We start from the raw sequence: 21650 nt of genomic DNA on the forward strand, positions 1-21650 counted from the left end.
CACATTTAATAATCCGATTAATACTCATCATCTGTTTAAGTAGTCAAATTTGAGGCAGAATGGGCAAGTGAAGGGAAGGGCAGGCTTACCATGTTCAATCTCAGCTTCCCTTTGAGACACATTCTCATTATCCCGGATGACGGAGCCAGCAGTCAAGTGGTGAAGCAGTTTGTCCCAGCCCTTACTCTGCTGCTGCCACTGAGAAGGCTCCTCCTTGGCCTGGCTGTCTTTGGCAAGAAGCAGGGAATCCAGGGCAGCTGTCACTTCCCAAGAGACCGGTTTCCCTGCACTGAGTCCATGGATCACAACTTGGCACTGGAGAGGCAGCCAGGCACTGTTGTCACACTCTCCTCGCTCAGTTGCTGGTGATGGGCTGAAAAGGTATGGGGGTTCCAATAGCGTGTCCCAGTCTAGGTGGGCTGGTGACAGTAGGTTGCCTAGGAGAGAGCAAGGCGTGGGAATGCACACACGAGGCTCATCAGGTTTTGCAACAGGATAGAGTTTCCCGCAGGCAGACATCTCTGGAAGCTCACAAACACCCAGTTAGGAGTGTACACATCCCCAAGTTTGGCACTCAGAGACTTTCACTTGCCCTGCTGCTTTCCCCCAGGGGAAACCCAATCTTCACTGATGAATTGGAGCAGATGATATCAGTCGGGTTTTCTCCAGATTGACGTTTGCTCTGATTTGGCACTGAAGATTGGGTTTCTGGGGGAAAGCGATGGGGCAAAGGTAAAACTGTTCAGACAAGTGGAAAACCACCCCAATCTCTGTTTTCTAGGCACGGGGGAAGTGTGGAAGAGCCTTTAGATACCACAACAGCTGGTATGACAGGAACCTTTGCAAGTGAAGGATCCAAGAGGACTGCAAGTACCTTCAATGGTTATTTACAGCAGGGATGGGGCCCTTCAGATGTTGCTGGACACCAACTCCCATCAGCCCCAACCAGCATAGCCAAAGGCCGGGGGTGATGGGAGCTGAAGTCCAAGAGCATCCAGAGGATTGCAGGGTCCCTATCCATGGATTATAGCAAGGCAGTTGCTTGCAGACTGAGCATGAGGCATTTGCAACCATATGGGACTCTGCTTCAATGATGGAAAGGTTTTAGTAGCTAATCTCTGGTCCCAAAGTCAGCAGGAAAGGTGCATTTTCCCCTGCCAACAGAAATGGCACCTGAGCCTGCCAGGATTAGTCTGGCACCTACTGGCTGCAAATCCTGCAAAGCACTCTCCCCAGACTTGGAAGGCTTACAATCTGACCATAATCCCCTTCCTGATAGACGAGGCCTGCAGTCTTCGCTCTTCTGGACAGCCATCTGCACTCTACACAATGCTGGCCAACTCCGTTCCTAGTCACAAAAACCTTGACATTCAGTTTGTTCTGAGACAGGCTTTGGGCTTCCCCTGGCCCAGGTAACTCCCCAGTCAAAGGTGGGTATGGAGGGAAAAATTGAGCAACATCATTCACCACAAAAACAAACAAACCGCTCTACAGATGGACGAGAGCTTCTTCTAAGTCCTGCCAAGTCTTGGAGCAGGGAGGGGATGATACAGATATATCAAGACGGGTTTCAGGCAGAGGACATCCCCAGCTCTACCTGGTGATGTTATGGGGTTGAACCTGGGATCTTCTGTCACTGAGCTACAGCGCAGAACTGGAGTGGGGGATAAACTAACAGGGATGTTATTTGCACAAGACTTAAGTGGGAAGAATAACAGACACCAAGATGCCACCCCCAGCAGATGGCCCACATGCAAGTCTCAGCCACTCTTGCTTTCTCTCATCTTGCATGGGGCTTCTTGCCCCCTCTGCTCTCCCAACAGGAGACTTCCACGTTCTTCTTCCCCACCACTCACTGGAATCAGCAATGCTTCTGCGCATCTTCTGCAACTCTGGCCCAATCTCATCCAGTTTCCCTTCCAGGGAACGGTTCCGCTTCTGGGACACCTTCTCTAGGGCTCGGCGCAGCCGATGGGCATCCAGCTCACCATGTGGGGAGGAGAAGCTACGTCCAGACAGAGCAGCTCGGGCCAAGGCCTTCTTCCTTCGCACCAGCTCCTCGGAGCTCAGGGCCGCAGACACCTTAAGAGAAAGGGAGGGCGAGAAGGTCAATGCTGGGAAAACTCTAAGGAAGCATGTCAAAGATCACTGTAAGAAAGCAAATGCCCTTCCCTTGTGCAGATCTAATGCCGGGCCTACTGCATCTCTACACCTGAGGAATAATCTTCCATTCTCTCCCTCTCACACACAAAGCTCTTCCAACCAGTTTATGGAACATTCACCCTCATTTTCTTGCAGGGCAGTTTGAAAACATGGGCTATTGAATAAGCATTCATTCTGATTTGTCTGCAGGCAGGTGAGACAACATTGCATCAAGGAAGTGTTACTCCAGCCTTTCAATTTCATGTTGCCATTACTTTCCTTATCACAAAAAGTCTGTGTGCGTTTTAGCGGGGGGGGGGGAGTGGGTTTGTTGCACAAGAGCTCCCAATCAATTATAATTGCACAACTGGAATGTGCCAATATATGGTTTAATCCCACCTAAAAATAGCAACAGTCCAGAAGGACCCATAATTATGAAGGACTTTTCAAATTACTCCAAAGGATACTCAGAAAGGCTGAGACCTTGGTTCTGGGGTTTTATCATGGGAGGCCTAAGTTGTCCAGTGCAGATTCGACACTTACATTACAAAGCCAACTGAATTTACGTAAGAACATAAGAAGAACCTGCTGGATGAGGCCAAAGGCCCATTGAGTCCAGCATCCTGTTCTCGCAGTGGCCAACCAGATGCCCCTAGGAATCCCACAAGCAGAAGCGCACTCTCCCCTCCCTGTGGTTTCCAGCAACTGGTATTCAGAAGAATGGCTTCCTCTGAGGGTGTCAAAAAGACTCATGTCTGAAAATATTTGTGAATTTGTTTTGTGTTAAAAGGCTGCAGAACAGCCTTTAAACTAACCCCTGGGGGAAAGGAACTGGGAGGGTATCTGGGTCAGGACGACTCATTGTTTCAGTTGACTGGGAGCCTTTCTAAAGAGGTGGCAAAAATGCTATAAATAATAGAGGATGAGGGTGAAAATGTTTCTGACCATCCAGCTGGGAATACCTCCACCTAAAAATAGGAAGAATGGGAAATCTCCCTTTACATTTCCAATAGAAGATTTGATCCTAGAAAAAAAGACCCAAAGTAGTATAAAGAGCCAGTGTGGTGTAGTGGTTAAGAGCGGTAGTCTCGTAATCTGGTGAACCGGGTTCGCTTCCCCGCTCCTCCACATGCAGCTGCTGGGGGACCTTGGGCTAGTCACACTTCTCTGAAGTCTCTCAGCCCCACTCACCTCACAGAGTGTTTGTTGTGGGGGAGGAAGGGAAAGGAGAATGTTAGCCGCTTTGAGACTCCTTAAAGGGAGTGAATCCAAACTCTTCTTCTTCTTCTTATAAAGCAGCAGGCATCTTTCAAAGTGTGCTGGGTGCTGTGGAGTGGAGGGGACCTGAAATGCCTCACCTTAGGAGCAGCACCAGAGGGAGCCTGGGAGACGGGGGCAGACTTGGTGGAGGAATTGCACAGGGAGACACTCTTCTGGCCTTGCTGTGAGCTGCCTTCGAGAGCCTGGGCTAAGGACCCTCCCACTGGAGGGACATCTCTGGAGCCCGTGGACTCGCTGCTGGTGGAACTGTGGGAGAGCAAGCCGTGGCTGTGGTCGGTGCTGACTGAGCAGTGAGTGAGCACATACTGTTCCTTGATGTAGGAGGGCTGGTAAATCCGCTTCCAGATGTCTCCTCTGGACACAGGATCCCCACCTGCCAGGGAGAAGAACGCAGAGGCACTGGCATGGAGAGCTCCATAATATACCGAGGCACAATTATTATTGTTGCTGATTACATTTGCATACTGCCCTTCATTCGCAGATCGCAGGGTGGTTCACACCATAAAATCACAATATAGAAACCACAAAATACATAGTAAAAATAAGAACAAACTAATAACTCCCCTCTCCCACAACACATTATTAATAATAATAATAATAATAATAATAATAATAATAATAATAATAATTTATTATTTGTACCCCGCCCATCTGGCTGGGTTTCCCCAGCTACTCTGGGCAGCTTCCAACAAAGATGAAAAATACACTAAAATGTCACAGGGCTGCCTTCAGATGTCTTCTGAATGTCAGGTAGTTGTTTATCGCTTTGAAATCTGATGGGAGGGTGTTCCACAGGGCGGGCGCCACTACCGAGAAGGCCCTCTGCCTGTCCACAGGGCGGGCGCCACTACCGAGAAGGCCCTCTGCCTGGTTCCCTGTAACTTGGCCTCTCGCAGTGAGGGAACTGCCAGAAGGCCCTCGGAGCTGGACCTCAGTGTCCGGGCAGAACGATGGGGGAGGAGACGCTCCTTCAGATATACTGGACCGAGGCCGTTTAGGGCTTTAAAGGTCAGCACCAACACTTTGAATTGTGCTCGGAAACGTACTGGGAGCCAATGTAGGTCTTTCAAGACCGGTGTTATATGGTCTCGGCGGCTGCTCCCAGTCACCAGTCTAGCTCCCTCACAGAGGGAAGCATTCACCACCCCACAAAGCCCATCGCCCAGTCCTTCCCGGCTAGCTTTTATAAGCCAGGATGGGCAAGGATCCAGGAGACAGGTGGTTGGCTTCACTCGTCCAAGCAGCCTGTCCACATCCTCGGAGGTAACAGATTGGAATTGATCCCACACAACTTGACTAGACAGGACTCTAGCACTCTCCCGCCCTGGCCCTGCTCCCACGGTGGAGTCTACTTCTTCCCGAATCTGAGCGATTTTATCTGCAAAAAACTTTGCAAAATCATTGCAGGAGATCATGTGGCCCGTACTGGGCACCGATGTCGCAGGTGGTTCCGCTAAATTGTGAACCACCTGAAAAAGTCTCCTGCTGCTGTTTTCTGCAGATGCAATAGAGGCGGTGAAGAAATTCTTCTTCGCCGTCGCTATCGCCACTTGGTAGGCTCGATGTTGAGCTCTAACCTGTGTCCGGTCAGATTCGGAATGAGTTATCCGCCACCGGCGCTCTAGCCATCTCAACGATTGTTTCATTGGCCTCAGATCCGTGGAAAACCACGGGGCTGTCCGGGCTCCATGCAATCGGAGAGGGCGCTTAGGAGCCAAACAGTCAATAGCCCTGGTTAACTCCACATTCCAGCGGGCCACCAGGGAATCGGCTGAAAGGCCATCAACATGGGATAAAGCATCCCCTACCACTCTCTGGAAACCATTTGGATCCATTAAGTGGCGGGGGCGGACCATCCGAATCGGTCCCACCTCCCTGCAGAGGGGATGGGTCGCCGAGAAGTTCAGTTGCACCACGAAGTGGTCTGACCATTTAAATGGGCATCGAATGTCAATTGGCCAAAGGCCTGGTTGAAAAGGAAAATTTTAGCCTGGCATCCACTGGAGATGCCAAAGAATGAACCTGGGACCTCCTACATGCAAAGCAGTGCTGTGGCAAAGAGCTCTGGCCTCTCATCACTCCTCAACTGACCTCCACAATTCAAAAAGGAACAGTGGTCAGGGCCAGTCGGGTGGAAGAGAGTGAGTCCAACAGTAGGCAGAGACACAGCCAGGACAGGTGGAGCCAGCTCTATTTTATTTCCACTTTCCCACCACTGTCTTCCCAGCTGAGTTCTACAAAGGTCAAACTGAGACTAAGGTGGAGGAAGCAGACACCCAGGGCCACCCTCTGGACTGGTTATGTGTAAAAAAAGTCAGTGGGCTTGTAGGAATCAAGACGCAGTTCACACCCACAGCACACATTTAAAGCACCTTCAAGTACATGGCTTCCATCACAGAATTCTTGGGATGTAGTTTAGCTTCGGGACGAGGGTGGCACTGTGGGTAAAACCTCAGCACCTAGGACTTGCCAATCGCATGGTCGGCGGTTCGAATCCCCACGGCGGGGTGAGCTCCCGTCGTTCGGTCCCAGCTCCTGCCCACCTAGCAGTTCGAAAGCACCCCTAAGTGCAAGTAGATAAATAGGTACCGCTTTATAGCGGGAAGGTAAACGGCGTTTCCGTGTGTGGCGCTGGTGCTGGCTCGCCAGCTGCAGCTTCGTCACACTGGCCACGTGACCCGGAAGTGTCTTTGGACGGCGCCGGCTCACGGCCTCTTGAGCGAGATGAGCGCGCAACCCTAGAGTCAGACACGACTGGCTAGTTTAGCTCACAGAGCTATAGGTCTCAGCACCCTTAACTAACTACAGTTCCCAGGATTCTTTGCAGGAAGCCATGTGCTTTAAATGTACGGTGTAGCTGTGACCTCAGGTTGTTGGGGCTGAAGTGTAGAGTGCCCTATTTCCCCCTGTGGACCAGACTGCAGAGAATGGGAGGAGGGGATCACTGCTTAGTGGGTCTGGAGCAAAGATTGTTGCTCCATTCCCAGACAGTCCTAGAGGAAAAAACTGAAAACAAACGCCATCCCACAAAGTTCTACTTACTTTTCATAGACTCCTCAGTGCCCCCAGCAGAAAACTCCAGAGATATCTCACGGGAAATTTCATGAAGGGCTCGGCAAATTTCTTGACTCTCCCCGGCTGGGTGTGGATGGGCTCCTTCCAAACCAGTTGCCTCCTCCTGGGACTGGAACACTGAACCTGCAGAGCCCCTAGATAGACTCCGGCACAACGGCTCTCTGCCCTGGGGAAATAAGGCAGCCAAACTTTAAGGCGAGTAGATGACTGAAGGCATATTTTAAAAGGCTCTGCTCTGAGGGGAACGAAGGAAACAAGGCAAAAAGGCACCTTCTCCAGGCACGGCTTTCTGCAAGTGGCTACTGGAGCCAGGCACAAAATAAACGCAGGCCTTGTTTCCCACAGCAGGGGGAGCCACACTTTTTCGGACAGGGCTGGGGAATGTTTTTCAGCCTGTGAGCCATATTCCCTCTGGAGGGCTGCCTGTTGGTGTTACTACATCACAGCCAGGCAAAAATTCTCTCAAGAGGGTATGCAGCAGGGCCTGGGGAGAGTCCCAAGTGCCAGAAAAAAGCCTGCCAGGCCACATTCCGCCCCCAAGCCCAAGTTTTAAGGGAATGGGTGCTCAACTGTTGCCTTCTTGTCCCGGAAACTGGCAATGTGGTAAAGAGTGCAGTAGCTGATGAGCCGGTCTCCTGGATACAGGGCTGCGATCTCATTGGGCGATAGCAGGGCCTCCATGGTGTCTGGCACATACCAGTCTATCGTGATGTCACTCACAGCCGGCTCAATTGCTTTTTTCAAAGACTTTATCAGCTGGGGGGAAAACCAGAGATATTCAGCAGCCCTCGTATGTCTAACAGCTAGTTGCCATATTCTAAGGACGGATGAGAAATTTGATCAAGTTTGTATTTAAAGGCCAATCTATCAAATTTGTACTTTCCAGAACAATACGCAAACTGAAACAGCCATCCTTTGACATGTGCACTTATCTGAACTTTGCAATGCAGTTCTTCCATCAACCAGTATTTACCAAACTGCAAATGTTAGGAGAAAGTGTGCATAAAAAGATGTTGTTGAATATAACGTACAATAATGTATTGTATGAGGAGAAATTACTTGCAGAAATAAGTGCAGGAGTCAAGACTGCACATAAAAAAGGTGTTTATCAGGAGAAATTCACACAAAACAGGGATGAATTTTCAAGAGGTTTTTTTTTTTTTTTAGAAATAATTTTTATTAGTTTACAACAAAAACAGAAACACATACTAATTTCACATCCAATTTTTCACAAATTATTTCTTTTCTGGACTTCCTTCAGCTTTTCCGTAAATCATCCATAGTCATTATTTAAGTTACGCATTCCTTAGGTTTGTATTGTCATTATTTATACCTTTCTTTTTCTATTCCCTTTAAACAATACTTCTCAATTTTCACAGTGCTTCTTTAAATCCCTCTAGCGCTATCTGTCCCTCACTTATACTTTCCAGATATTCCACAAATTTCCCCCAGTCCTCAATGAACTTTTGGTCTTTTAAATATCTAATCTTCCCAGTCAATTTATCCAACTCCACATAGTCTAACAGCTTCATTCTCCATTCTTCCACCGTCGGTATTTCCTGTTGTTTCCATTTCTGGGCCAGTAACACTCTTGCAGCTGTCACTGCATATTGGAAAAATTTACAATCCTTTCTCTTTATCTCATTCAAGAGGGGTTTTTTTTTTTAAAAAAAAATTAATTAAAAAGTCTGGAAATTTCTGCAGAAATGTGAAGACTGGAGAAACAAGGAAGTGAAAGAACAGAGAGTGACAGACCCCCCATCCCTACCTCCTTGAGCCTCTTTCAGGTGACAATATCCTGAAAGATGGCTTGGCTGCCAACACTGTCTCTGCATGGATTCTTGAACAGAAGGATGATAATGCTACACTGCTGTCTGGATCCTTCATAGCTGATGCACGCCTGTGTTAAATTGTGATTGTACTAGTGTGGACATGGCACATAACTACTGAGCACAGGTGACCACCCAAGTCAAAAATACCAACAATGAAGCAGGACAGCACGTACCTTGGGGTGCAGCCTTTCACTTGGGCTTAGGAATTCAGCCCGACCTCTGCTCACCTTTGCCAGTCCGCGCAGGAGCCTACGGCAGGCACCAGAACCCAGGCCAAAGGTAAAACACCTGTGGGAAAGAAGTCCTTGAACCTCAGACCACCCAGCCTGCTTCATTCTGTTCCACACTCTTATTAGGATGTGCACTGCCAAGCCATGGCAAGCGCTCTGAGCTCAGCAAACTGCACTGAAGTCTTCATCTCATTCATACTTTTTTAAAGCTCATTACTTCCCATAAAGTATCGTGGGAATTGCAGTTTGTTATGGATTCTGGCAACTGTAGCTCTTAGTAGTAAACTACAGTTCCCATGATTCTTTGGGGGAAAGTAATGTGCTTTAAATGTATGGTGTTTATGCAGCCTCTTGTAAGAGGTTTGGCTGCTAGAGAGCCAAGGACGAGAGGCAGAGGCTTGCTTAGGGTCACCCAGATAATTAATGGCTGGGGAGCAATTTGAACACACAAATCCAGTTATGACTACAAGTGTAAATACATCTGCAACATTCTAACATCAGCGGGGGTGGCCTGGAAGTGCCCTCTACTGCATTCAGCACAAACACACCTTTCTTCTGTACCAGACTGAGTCTGGCAAATGATTCTGCAAGTCTACAGTGCAAATTCAGTGTGAGATAGGGAAACATTGGCTGTAGAGGGTGCTTATTGGCTAATTCTCATAATAGATGGCTGACCAGGGCTGGTTATAGGGAGCAGATGGCTCCCTTATTAGAAGATCTTCACTGGCTACCCGTCTGTTTCTGGGCACAATTCAAAGTGCTGGTTATGACATATACATAGGAACTTTTTTATAGTCAAACCTAACTATGCATATCTATGCTGGTTAGCAATCAATCCTAAGTTTGTGGAACGCCCCCTACAATGATAGATTCAAACTAACTCTACTGTACACACATTTTAAAGAGCTTTTAGGGACAGAAGCTCTAGGTCCTCAATAGCTGCATGGCAGGCAGAAATCAACAGGTGAAACCATAATGGAGGAGCAATCGGCTAGTGTGCATAGAAGTTAACAGCATGAGCAGGAAAGGATAGGAATACTGATCAATGTTATAGTGTTGCTGCAAAGATTACTGATATAATGTATGTGAAGTTCTTTGAATGCTTGAAAGTGCTATTTAAATGCTAAGTAATATTGATTATTGCAAATCATGAGGCTATTAGTGGCACAGAGCTTCTGTGCATAATAAAGACCGACCCAGATCCAGCTCTCTTTATTTAATGGATGATACTGCCTCTCCACTTTTCAACACAGAGCAGAGTACTTTACTCTATCCAGGTCTGTAGAGAGGACCTCTTGCACACCAAGGTAGAATTGGAGATCTATGAAAGGCCAGTTCACCCCACTCCATACCTGACACTGCTCGCGTGTCTCCTGACCAGCTCGATGACCTTGCCTGTGTTTCCAGCACTGGCATCCGTAAAAATAAAGAGCTGCCGAGGATACCCGCGGTGAAGAGGGAGCCCCAAGATCCAAGTCAGAGCAGCCAGGAGGTTGGCTCCACCCATGTCAGACCGCAGCTTCTGAATGTATTCACAGGCCAGCCTGAGGGTTTCCTGTACACGGGAGAGATGAGTGGATTATGGAGACAGCAAATAGACTGAGCCAGACTTCTTGCCATAAAGCAAGCTCTCCACCACCACAGAACATTATGACTTCTGTCTCTGTGGCTCATAATTCTGCATTCCAGAAAGTGAGATCCTGTGGCCTGAACATGTTGTGGAAATAGTGTGCCAATCAACTCCTGCTACTTCCATGTATGCATGAAGGATAAGGGACTATAAGGCACAGTACTGATGACAACTAGAAGTCCTTGCTTACTTGCTGCCTGTCTTCTGACATTTTGTCAGGCATTTTCTACACATATGCAAGTTTCTCTCCATATGCAAGTTCTTCTCCATAGCCATAAACCTATTTTAAAAACTAGCCAAATCTCCCAAGAAAACAATGACAAATTTTGCTTTTGTGAACCCTGTTGATCTTTCTGCACCCTGCACTCCAACCATAAAACCAATGGCATTTTCAGTTGCCATGAATCCAGAATGCCCTTCCCAGGGAAGCTTGCATGGCACCCGATCTGATATCTTTGGGCACCAGGCTTTTTATTTGCTTAAGCCTTTCAGCACGTCAGCTACCTGGTTTCAATCTGTGTACTTTTATTGCGTCTGTTGATTTTTACTGTTTTATTGCCCTGCTGAATTATTTTATATAATTATGAACGTTATCATTTTATTAATTTTTTAGCTGTTCTGAGAATTGCCATCTAAAAATACTGTGTGTTTTATTCAACAAATAATCCACTGATCTCATTTGTCCCTTTCTAAGCCATGCTCCTAGACATACCAAGGAGGAATCTGGGAACTTTTTTGGATAAAACTTGTACTCTACCATTGAGTTACAGCCTTCCCTAATCTTCTTGCCTTCCTGTTTGTGAGTCAGACAGACACACAATTCTGGGAGTCGTAAGTACAGCGATATTAATTCTGCTATTTCACAATCACGCTTCACAAGCTGGCATTTGAAATTGGGGGTGGGCAGAATTCAGCTTCCTGAAAAGATGTGGCCCCTTAAATAAATTTAATGTGGCATAAGGTTTTGTGGACTTCAGCATCTGCTTTAAAAAGGAGAAAAGCCTCTAGCATTTATGGTTGGGAAGACAAATCTGAAAATATGTATGAAATGACTGGTATCATCTCATAAGTGGAGGGGTGAGATGCAAGGGAGGATTTCAAGTGAATATGGGACAGATCCACAGAACCTGCACAGCCGCTGGACTCTGGCCAACCCAGAATAAACTGGACATAAAAAGCCAGCATAGCAAGTCGGCATGCTTTGCGTAACATACACAGATCACTGAACTCAACTTCTCTTGGCAAAGAATTTGGGTCACCTGAGCACAGCAGTTTTATCACAAGGACTGAAGATGACGCAACATGTTCCTCCAAGCACAGAATCAACCCAGCAACCTTCATCTTAAGTAATGGCACACAGGTCAAACGTCTTCAGTCCACTAAAGGTTGCATCTCTTCCAACAAAAGTTAATATTCTGGATTTAAGGTGATTCAGATGGAGGTCCTGTATTGCATATAGGCTGCTCAGGTCTGATTTTGGTCTGTTTTGGACACATTCTCCCTTTTCAGTCATGGCTACTCATTGCTATTCTGCAATGCCATCCACAGCAGTGGATGGAGCTTGGTGGAATTTTTTGGAGGTGGTTTTATTTGTTTGTTCATCCATTCAATCATTCCTCCCTTCTTCTACTACCTTCTTATGTTCTAGAAATGCATATAGGTACTTCTGTACTTGGGCATGCAAACCTTTTGTTTTTCTTGGGGGGGGGGTGGAATCCCAGGAAGCGAGCAAGACTGCAAAAACAATGGATCAAGGATTGTCCCTATTTGAACAGTTTTATTTTATTACTATCAATCTGAACAGTCATCAGTTGAGTGTACATTGTTTCTTACATTTTGTGTGCTTGAAACATCACAACACCTTCCTTCCTTCCTTTCCTTGTAGTGCCATCATTGCTTTCCCCACCCCACCCTTGGTATGTTATTATATTCCTTTTCATTATATTCATGTAGGGATTTCCCGTCCTACATTTTCCCTATTCATGATTAACTGGGGGAAAAAATGCAATTAAAGAAATAAATGTTAGAATGATGATGACAACTCATGGCACCATACCTGCACATTCACAGAGTTCTTGTTGGATCCAGTTAATTGCCAGTTAATAGCTTTGGGGTCAGAGGGGTGGACAAGAAGCCGCAATGGTCAGAATACTCACACTATTGCAGGGCTTGCTGGTGGTGAAGACTGGCTTGATGCTGGAGCCAAAGCCAGCCACATTCAACAGGGTGCTGGGAGGAAGGCTCTTCACAGCCACCAACAGAGCATCCTGTGCAGAGAGAGAGAGAGAGAGAATGAGGTGTCCATCCATATTTACCCTTTGCCCTGCTGCTTTCCCCAGGAAAACACTCTCTTTAACACTGAATCAGAAGAAATGGCAATGGGAGGTCCAGAGGATGGCAAAATGAGAACACGATTTTTCTGTGGTGGCTCCCCATTTGTGGACTGGTATCCCCATGGAGGCACATCTGGCACCTTCATTACATATTGTTATGTGCCAGGCAAAAACATTCTGCATTTTAGGAGGCAAGATGGAAAGGAGTTTCAATAGGTGCAGAGAGTCATTCTTTCTTGGCAGCGAAGAGAACACAACACTCAATTCAATGTTCTATTCTTATTTTCTTACAAGTGTAGTTCAAGTTTGCTTGGGACACAGACCAGTCTTGGGGTAGTTAGTGGGAATTTTGCTGGAGAGAGGAAAAACTTGGAGGACCTTGGAGCTGTGTTTGGTTGGAGCAGCACCGTTGGTTAGAGTTGTCTGCCTTGGCATCTTAATTATAGTACTTAACATTTCTGAATTGTTGTGTCTTGAACAGCATCTCCTAATTAACATTCATTATCATCTTTGTGAAAGCTCCATAAGAAAATCGAACAACATTGTACAAAGTATGCAGGTTATATTGAATATATTAGCAATAGGGAATGCTTTTGTGGGAGAAGTGTTGGAGCTTGTGGCAAGCTTGCTGTCAATCAGGGCTCAAAATGCACTTTTAATGAGTTTCTATGTGAGTGGTTGGCTGTATGCACTGATGTTAACATTGTCTAATCCACTTTTGGAAGGTTTTTGTGGTGTCCAAAATTTACAGCAAATGTTCATGGCAAACTGCTTTGCAACAGACACACAAAGAAGGACCTCAGATGGTGATTGCAGGGTCCAGGTTGGTTCATATCCCACACTTTCTTCATCCATAATGCAAAAAGTCTCATCTTTGGGGAAGCAGGTTTGTTGTGCAAGACCTCACAATCAACTATAACTGTGCAACCTGAATTTGCCGGATTGTGACCAAATCCTACCCAAATAGAGTATCAATCTGGAAGCATCCATAGCAAGAGGACAAGCCTTTCCTTGCTCAGGCTACACTAACAGGAAGGAATAAAATCTGAGCCCTGTGAGGAATTCTGAGCATCTTCCCATTAAAGCTGGGAAAACATACATTGTTAAGGATGCCCCAGAGAGGCATCATAATGTGGGAAGATGCTACTTATCTGCATAATAATCAATATAATATCTCATATAATTTTTGAAAACTTGGCAGATGCTGAAAAAACAATTGTGCATATTCTGCAAATATTCTGTAACTGTTGCTCATCAGGTCTGCAAAAATTAGTTTTATTTTACACACACACACACACACACACACAGCATCAGGAGCATATACCTTGATGCCTATTCAGTAAATATGTCAGGTTCGGTCCTTGGCATCTTCAGGCAGGGCTGGTGGAAAACCCCTGTCTGAACCCCAGGCAAGCTGCTGTCAGCCTGTATGGACACTGCTGACCTAGTATAGCACCAATGGCCCGACTTTCTAAAAGACAGCTTCCCATTTCCCAATGCTCTGTTTACCTTGATCCCATCAACGCCAGGGCCACTCATGCTTGTACTCTGGTCAATGAGGAAGAGCATTTCGCGAGTGATGGTCTGGAAATCAGTGGAAACGCAGCTGGCCTCAGGGCAGAAATTCAGCATCAGGACAGGATTGTGAAAAATGTCTTTGTGGAACCTCTTCTGTACAAAGGCAACCTAGGAGCAAAGAAAATATGTTGTGGCTTCAACCTTTCCTTCCCGATATCATTGTATATTATCATGCAATGTGGAGGTTGGTACAGTGCAAATGCACTGGCAGGAGCACCAGAATTTCTCCAGCAGTGTGTGCGCACTGCACTGACTTCACGGTCGCCTTGCCCCATCCCTTCTATCTCCCATCCCCTCTACCTTCCAGTAAGCAGCAGCAATGTGACCAACCAGAGTTCAGCTGAGCAGCAGCATCCCTACCACACCATGTGCTTCTTGCTCAGCCATCAGGCCAGAGAATTTACAGTTAGAGGTGACAAAAAGCAAGGTATTAAGGTGCTACTGTCTAGGTCCTAGTCATTTCAATCCAACTTGAGACCATCCTTAGACAACCAAGGAAAAAAATTCTCTTCCTAGATGGTTACCTGTCTCTCCCAATCATCTTTTTTGGCAATACGAGCATAATCACGGCGGCTCCTTATTTGTGCCTCGTAGTCCTGATATGAGATAGCACCATCTTCTATGATGAGGTGTGGATGATGAGGTTCTTAGGGGAGGAAAATGTAAAGCTGCATGAGAGTCAGAATGATCCAGTGCACAGACAGCTTGGCTGTTTGGACCTAGGTTCAAAACCAGGTATGGACTCAAAACTGGTAGCCTCAGGCAACTCCCAGTCTCATTTCCACACCTGTAAAATAGGAATAAGAATAACCTCCTCCTTTATGTAGAGGGTCACCAGGAACAGCCCATCAGGTGGCAACTGACACCACATGGAGCAGGTTAAAGTAGCTTCATTATGATAGATGATTGACATGCACCAATCCTAAAATAAGTATATCTGTGGGTTGCACTTTGAGGGCCCCTTCTGATGCTACATGAGCAGCATGGATATTACTGCAGGGAGTATCTTCCCTCCAGAGGTCACAGAAATAAGAGAATCAGCTCTTAAAACACTACACAGGTGGTATCTTACCCCACATAATTTGCTATATAGTTGTCTGAATAATCTGCCTAGCTTCATATTTATAAAAATTCTTAAACACATCATCTGGGCTAGTCTGGTTGTTCTTGCTTGAGATTTTGTGTTTAGTCCATAACTACCTAAATAAAAATGTCATGACAAAAATAATATATTAAAAAGTCCACTGTTCCCATAAAGCAGAGACACACTAGAGCAGCTCCTATGCCAGGTTTGGCCAAACCTGGCCCTCCAGCTGTTTTGGGACTACAACTCCCACCATCCCTAGCTAACAGGACCAGTGGTCAGGGATGATGGGAACTGTAGTCCCAAAACAGCTGGAGGGCCAAGTTTGGCCATGCCTGTCCTATGCCAACCTCAGAAAGGACCCCAAGAGGCATTACAGAAGCTGTGCGTGTGTGCTATAAAATAAAAGTTCAGAAATTAATGTCTCTCAGTCGCAATATATTGTTGGTATCTGGGTACAGAACTAAAGATCTGGAAGATTAAATTGTTCAGTCCTAAGGCTCCCCAGTCGGATTATCACCCCTACATTCCCCCTTGCAGTGTGTATTATACATTAGCATAAGGTTCCATTGTTGTAGCGATCGCAGAATCCCTTGACTTCAAAGTGTTCTCTTACCACAAGGATACAAGATAATCTCCAGGTTCCTGTCACATCTGTGCTTCTCTGCCAAGGTGATGCATATAGTTGAGGCAGAGCTGGCAAAAGGATTAGCATCAGCCCGAAGAGCATGGGATGGGCTCTCCAATCCTGCAATAACGAGAGGATTTTATTGCCTGCTGTAATGTAATAACCTCTAAAGCAGGGGTGGGGGACATTTGGCCCTCCAGATGTTGCTGAACAACAACTCCCATAATCCTCACAAACATGATCAATGGCCAGGGATAATGGGAGTTGTAGTTCATCAGCATCTGCAGGGCCAAAGGTTTCCCACTCCTGCTTGAAAGTGTGTCAGATGGAAATGGATGCATTTGTTTAACAGCACCAAGCAAGGCCTCGTTACCACGCACTTGTGCTCACTTGAAGACTTGGCATCAAGTGATGACCAACATGTGTGGATGAACGAACTTGTACATCAATTAGATCTCAGACATAAACAGAGTAGATTTAAATGGAAACAGATCACATGTTTGACAGAGAATAATTGATCGCTGAGTAATGGAATGAACACACACACAAATCTGCCCTTGGAGATTAGATAACAGCAATGCAATAGAGGCATTCTTCTTCCATGCCTCTTCAAAGAATAAGAATCAGGTAAGGTGGCTAACACAGTAATTTTTTTTTTTTTAAATCTTAAAAATCAAAACTATATATTGGGGGGCGGGACCAAACCTAATCTAACAGCAGCCAAACAGTGACAAAAAACCTCATCCTCCTCCATCTTCAGATATTTATCTAAATAATACTTATTTAAAAAGAAGTTTCAGTATTTAGCATCTTTACAATCTGTTTTCACTAAGAAGAAATTGCTGGTCCCTATGGCTGCAAAGGCAAAGCACTGCAGTGAGCGTTCAGTGTAACTCAGGAGCCAGAAGAGGGCTGTAAGATTTCTAGTGCTCAGCGTGTGCCCTCTGAGTTGCAGAAGAATGAGAAAAAAGCAAGCAAATGTGTAAATTTGCGGAACTGATAAAGGTCCTTTCCTCAGCGTAAACTTGTTTGGAATTGTTAGGTTGTGGGCGAACATATCAGACGACACAGCGATTCTTCAAACAGCTCTTGTTTATTTCAGAGGCCAGAACAGAACTGAACTGAAGAGCTCAGTCAGCCTGCTTATATAGAGCTCCAGAACAGCGTAACTATTGCAACTTTCTAAAACTATCCAATCACTGAACGTCACTTTCGATCCTTCATTTGCATAACTATCTACAGTATCCCCCTGCTGGCCCAGGGTGAGACTTCAGTACATAACAGGAATTGTGTGTTTTTACAAGCCATGTCCAAGGAAACACACAGCCCAGGGACTCTCACCTGAAGGTCTCGCCAGTTCGCCCTCTCTTATCTACAGCTCTTACAGAATTCAAACCGCTCTTTGGCAAACCATTCCAAAATGTATAAAGGTTTCAATACTGTGGCCACAACACTAATCCAGCACAGACTTATTTAAAAGAATGCACAGTTAGGGCTCACCCACACTTTCTGCTTGTCCCGTGCCTAGAAAGCAAAGGTCTAAGCAGTTTTCTGCTTGACCTGAGCTTTCTAGGCATGGGTCTAAGCAATTTTGCCTTTGACCTGCTGCTTTCCCCCAGAAAACCCACTAATTAGTGGTAGATCGGAACAAACGGCAATCTGCGGGAAAACCCAGTTGCCATTTGTTCCGATTCAGCGCTAAAGAACAGGTTTCTTGCGGAGTGGGGAAGCAAAAGGTGTGGATAAGCCTTTATATAGCTTACACTAAGGTACATACCTGCCAGCTTATCTGCACTGCTAGATAAATGGAGCTAGATAATTTTTCAGCACACAACTCCCCCGCCATTTTTTTTACCTTTATGCACAGACCACAGTGAAGTCATTCGTCAGCAGCAAAAGACATTTTTACTAGACTGAAGCCCAGCAAGGCCACGAGTGCAGCATTTCTCGGAGGCATGGGACTTGAGCCAACTCCTAATGGGATTAATTCCTTCGTCTGTCTCAAGCATATGCTCCAGGGCTCTCTGAAGTTGCTTCCGTCTCCCTCCCTCCCCCCACGACACACACTTTCGCTTGCTTCCTTTCTTCCCACAGCCATCATTTTTTCATGAGAGAAAAAGAGTATAGACTCAGCACTAAAGCATGCGCAATAGAGATGGTTTAAAAACCAGAGACTTTATTCATGTGGTGAAAATCTCTGCTTTGTTAACCACAGTAGCGCATATATTATTTTAGTGATTAACCAATTCCTAAAAGAGGTTCAGAACAAGCATTTATGAAGTGCTCTTCTGACGCCTTTATAACTAAAGATTCTGCCTCCTCTTCTGGGGCTGCTTCATAAATCCTTCACGATGCCACTAACCAGACAGCACTTCTGGAACACCTTCATTCACTGTCACTTCCCCACAGTCCTCCTTAAAGTAAGACATCTTTGAAACCCAAGTATTCAGTCTTCTGAGATCATGAGATCTATCTATCTATTATCTATCTATCTATCTATCTATCTATCTATCTATCTATCTATCTATCTATCTATCTATCTATCTGGAGCAAAAGCAAAAGTGAATCACCTGCATTTCCCGTAGTCCTGGATAATGGAAGGAATGAAAGGGCATTGCAGCCATTGCATTTACTTCTGGATCAAGAGCGGACAGTAGAAGGAATCTGCTCCCTGTCACTGTTGGCATTTTGGTTTCTATCAGATTCTCACTTTTCCAATCTCAGGTTCAGTTCTCCACATTTCTGCATGTGTTTGTGATATATATATATATATATTATATGTGGTTTACGTGGGGCTTTCGTGGGTTTATGTGGGGCTTTCTGTGGCTTGATGTGGAAGCTGCAGTTAGCGCAGAATGAGACCCTGGCATCACAGAACACCTGTGCTCACAGCTCTGCACTGGTTGTCAATCTGCTACTGGGCAAAGTTCAGGGTGTTGTTGCTGGCATCTATCTGTCTCAAGGGACAATAGAGAGCGCCTCCCGGGGTGAAGTCAAACTGCTGTGTTAGCGGCACCAAAGTGACCTCCCTGGGGCGCAAGCCTCGGCAGTGTGTATGGAGGCCCTGGGCTGCCGAGATGCCTCACTGATTGGGTCCAAAGGAAAGAAGAGCAATACATTTGGCAGCAGCTTGGCTGCAGGAGTTATTGGAAGGAGGTGTCCAACCATCTTAGGGAGTCCACTCCGGATTTGTGTAGGGTTTACTCCTTAGCCCTTTCTTCTCCCAAAGATATCCCACAAGGCAGTGGAGGTTTAGAATCAGAGTTTTCCTTCTCTTAGATGGGCTACCTTCCCAGGCTGATGATGAGCTCCATCCGCCCCTTTAATGTGTTACTGTTAGAATATAAAGCCCTTAACAGCTAGGGACCAGTTTACATGTGAGATTGCCTCACATCACATGTGCCCACTTGAGCATTTCGATTGGTAGAACTGGCACTGCTACAGGTGCCACAAAATATTCATTCCACATTTGTTTAGTGTGGCAGCACATACACTTTGGAACTCTCTGCCTCTTGAGATCAAGCAGGCACTTTCAGTGTACTCTTTTTAGCGTCTTGTTTAGACAATCCTATCGATGCTTAGAAAGTTGATGTGAATTTTAAACTGTTTTAGTATTTTAACTTTTTGTCTGTTTTAAAGTATTGCATTTTTTCTTGATTTTCTTGTTTTATCTTTTTGTAAACTGTTTTGAGGGTTTTGTTTTGTTTTCGCAATCAAGTAGCGTATAAATTAAATAAAGAAATAAGCCTATCTAGATACGCTTAACCTTAGATAAGGTTAATATGTGTTTTAATTTGGTTTTAAACTTATCGATTTAAATTATTCTTTGAATGTTTTAAATAGTTGTTTTTAACTGTTTTTGCTGATAATTTTATTGTTTTATTCTTTTTGTAAACCACTTTGGATTTTGTTTTTTTAAAAACAACAACAAAAACACACAACAATCAAGTCATAGAGAATCCTCAAAAAATGTAGTTAAGGGCTTTGGGAACTATAACTCTGTGAAGTCAGCACCATGAACAAACTACAGTCCCCATGATTTTTTTGGGAGACGCTGTGACTGTTAAAATTGTATGCTTTAATTGTAATCCTGTGCATGTGACCGCAAATGCAAAACACACAGAAATTAGATACTAAATCATACCTGCCAGCAAACAGGGTCCTTTAACAAGCATCTCAAAGCTGAACTCGTAAGGAAAGGCATTGTAAACCTCACCCCTGAAGATGTCTGTATCCTGGGGAGGCACAAGGAAAGACTGCTCACTCTTCAGAGTAGTGGATCCAAAACAACTGGCAGAGCTGATGGAGAAGGAGGAAGAGAGAGAAAAGTCACAAACTAGAGCTGTCTGGCATGCATGGCGGTTGACCTTATTGTGGGAGTTCTTGGGCAAGGGATACATTTGCTAATCACAACACAGCCCAAGGCCTGCAAAGAGGCCTCCTGCGGGCAGGGAAATGCAACTACAGCCGAAAGTGAATTTGGAATACAGCTTATTTATTTTTAAAGACAATCTGCCCAGGAGTTTAAATCACTTAGCTCCATATAGACATTTTCCAAAAGAAACAGACAGATGCGGAAAAAAAGAAACTTTGTTTTCTGCAGGAGAAATTCTGCGGCTGGACCTCTGTTGCAACACATGGGGGCATATTTACAAGAGCAACTAATCAGAATCAGGGAAGTTTTCGGAAACTTTCACCTCAGTGGGAGGGGCCTATTTTTGGCAGCTATGTTCATATGGGTTGAGGTGTGAATTTGGTGTGCTGCTATCATAGCTTAGTTGGATCTGTGCAGATGAGCTGAAAACAATATATATATATTTCCACAAGCATATGGTGAAACTACTGTGTTTCCCATATATATATATATATATATATATATATATATATATGGGAAACACAGTAGTTTCACCATATGCTTGTGGGAAATTGCAGTCAAATACAACTAGCAAGCATAAAGCTAATTAAGTGTATGAAGAGGTTAAGACAATAAAGCTGTGTTTCCTAGACTCAATTCGGTCACACTCCCTCTTCTCTGATGAGGGAGGAAGTGAAGCCTTCTCTTCCTGTTCCCTCTCTCTCCACGCCATGTAACTGATCAACGAAGAAGTGTCTTAAGCTTTACTTCAAGCTTAGAGCACATGTTTGAAGCTCTCTCTCTGTATTTTTTTTTAATCCAACAATATTCTGCCTGTGTTCTCCTTGCTACTGCTTGAATAAATGCATGAATCTGACCTTTGAATCTGTAAGTAAAGCATTTTGAACTTCCTTGGCAGTGTGTGGCCTGTTCCTTGCAAGAGAAGTAGAAAGAAGGAAGCGCTTTGCAAGGGGGCTAAATGGGATATGCAAAAGGTTTAGGAACCTGCATTCCTAACACTTTACTGTGCTGCTTAACATTTGTGACTTTAAACGCTCCTACTGGGTGTTCTGGGATACGGGTGGCGCTGTGGGTAAAACCTCAGCGCCTAGGACTTGCCGATCGCATGGTCGGTGGTTCGAATCCCCGCGGCGGGGTGCGCTCCCGTCGTTCGGTCCCAGCGCCTGCCAACCTAGCAGTTCGAAAGCACCTCTGGGTGCAAGTAGATAAATAGGGACCGCTTACCAGCGGGAAGGTAAACGGCGTTCCGTGTGCTGTGCTGGCTCGCCAGATGCAGCTTGTCACGCTGGCCATGTGACCCGGAAGTGTCTGCGGACAGCGCTGGCTCCCGGCCTATAGAGTGAGATGAGCGCACAACCCTAGAGTCTGGCAAGACTGGCCCGTAAGGACAGGGGTACCTTTACCTTTTTTTTACTGGGTGTTCTCTCCTGCTGGAGAGTGAGTTTAGCCCTGCATTTTGAAT

The 21650-nt window shown here is 45.5% G+C and overlaps 1 protein-coding gene across 4 annotated transcripts in view; it reads right to left on the reverse strand.

The window, feature by feature from the left end:
• The window catches only part of VWA5B2 (von Willebrand factor A domain containing 5B2), a 38817-nt gene that overhangs the window by 7444 nt on the left and 9723 nt on the right, over positions 1 to 21650 (reverse strand). For 3 of the 4 annotated variants that reach the window (XM_079977603.1, XM_079977601.1, XM_079977602.1), the window contains 12 exons: positions 19958 to 20112; positions 15802 to 15933; positions 14626 to 14747; positions 14033 to 14209; positions 12347 to 12457; positions 9913 to 10115; positions 8504 to 8618; positions 7069 to 7254; positions 6466 to 6664; positions 3501 to 3796; positions 1857 to 2082; positions 90 to 437 (listed from right to left, as the gene is read on the reverse strand). In XM_079977603.1, coding sequence (XP_079833729.1) covers positions 90 to 437; positions 1857 to 2082; positions 3501 to 3796; positions 6466 to 6664; positions 7069 to 7254; positions 8504 to 8618; positions 9913 to 10115; positions 12347 to 12457; positions 14033 to 14209; positions 14626 to 14747; positions 15802 to 15933; positions 19958 to 20112 — 2270 coding nt within the window. The remainder of the gene's footprint in view (positions 1 to 89; positions 438 to 1856; positions 2083 to 3500; positions 3797 to 6465; positions 6665 to 7068; positions 7255 to 8503; positions 8619 to 9912; positions 10116 to 12346; positions 12458 to 14032; positions 14210 to 14625; positions 14748 to 15801; positions 15934 to 19957; positions 20113 to 21650) is intronic. The other variant, XM_079977604.1, reaches the window with a different exon arrangement.

The sequence above is a fragment of the Podarcis cretensis genome (assembly GCF_951804945.1).
Source record: "Podarcis cretensis genome assembly, chromosome: 5".
NCBI lineage: Eukaryota > Metazoa > Chordata > Lepidosauria > Squamata > Lacertidae > Podarcis > Podarcis cretensis.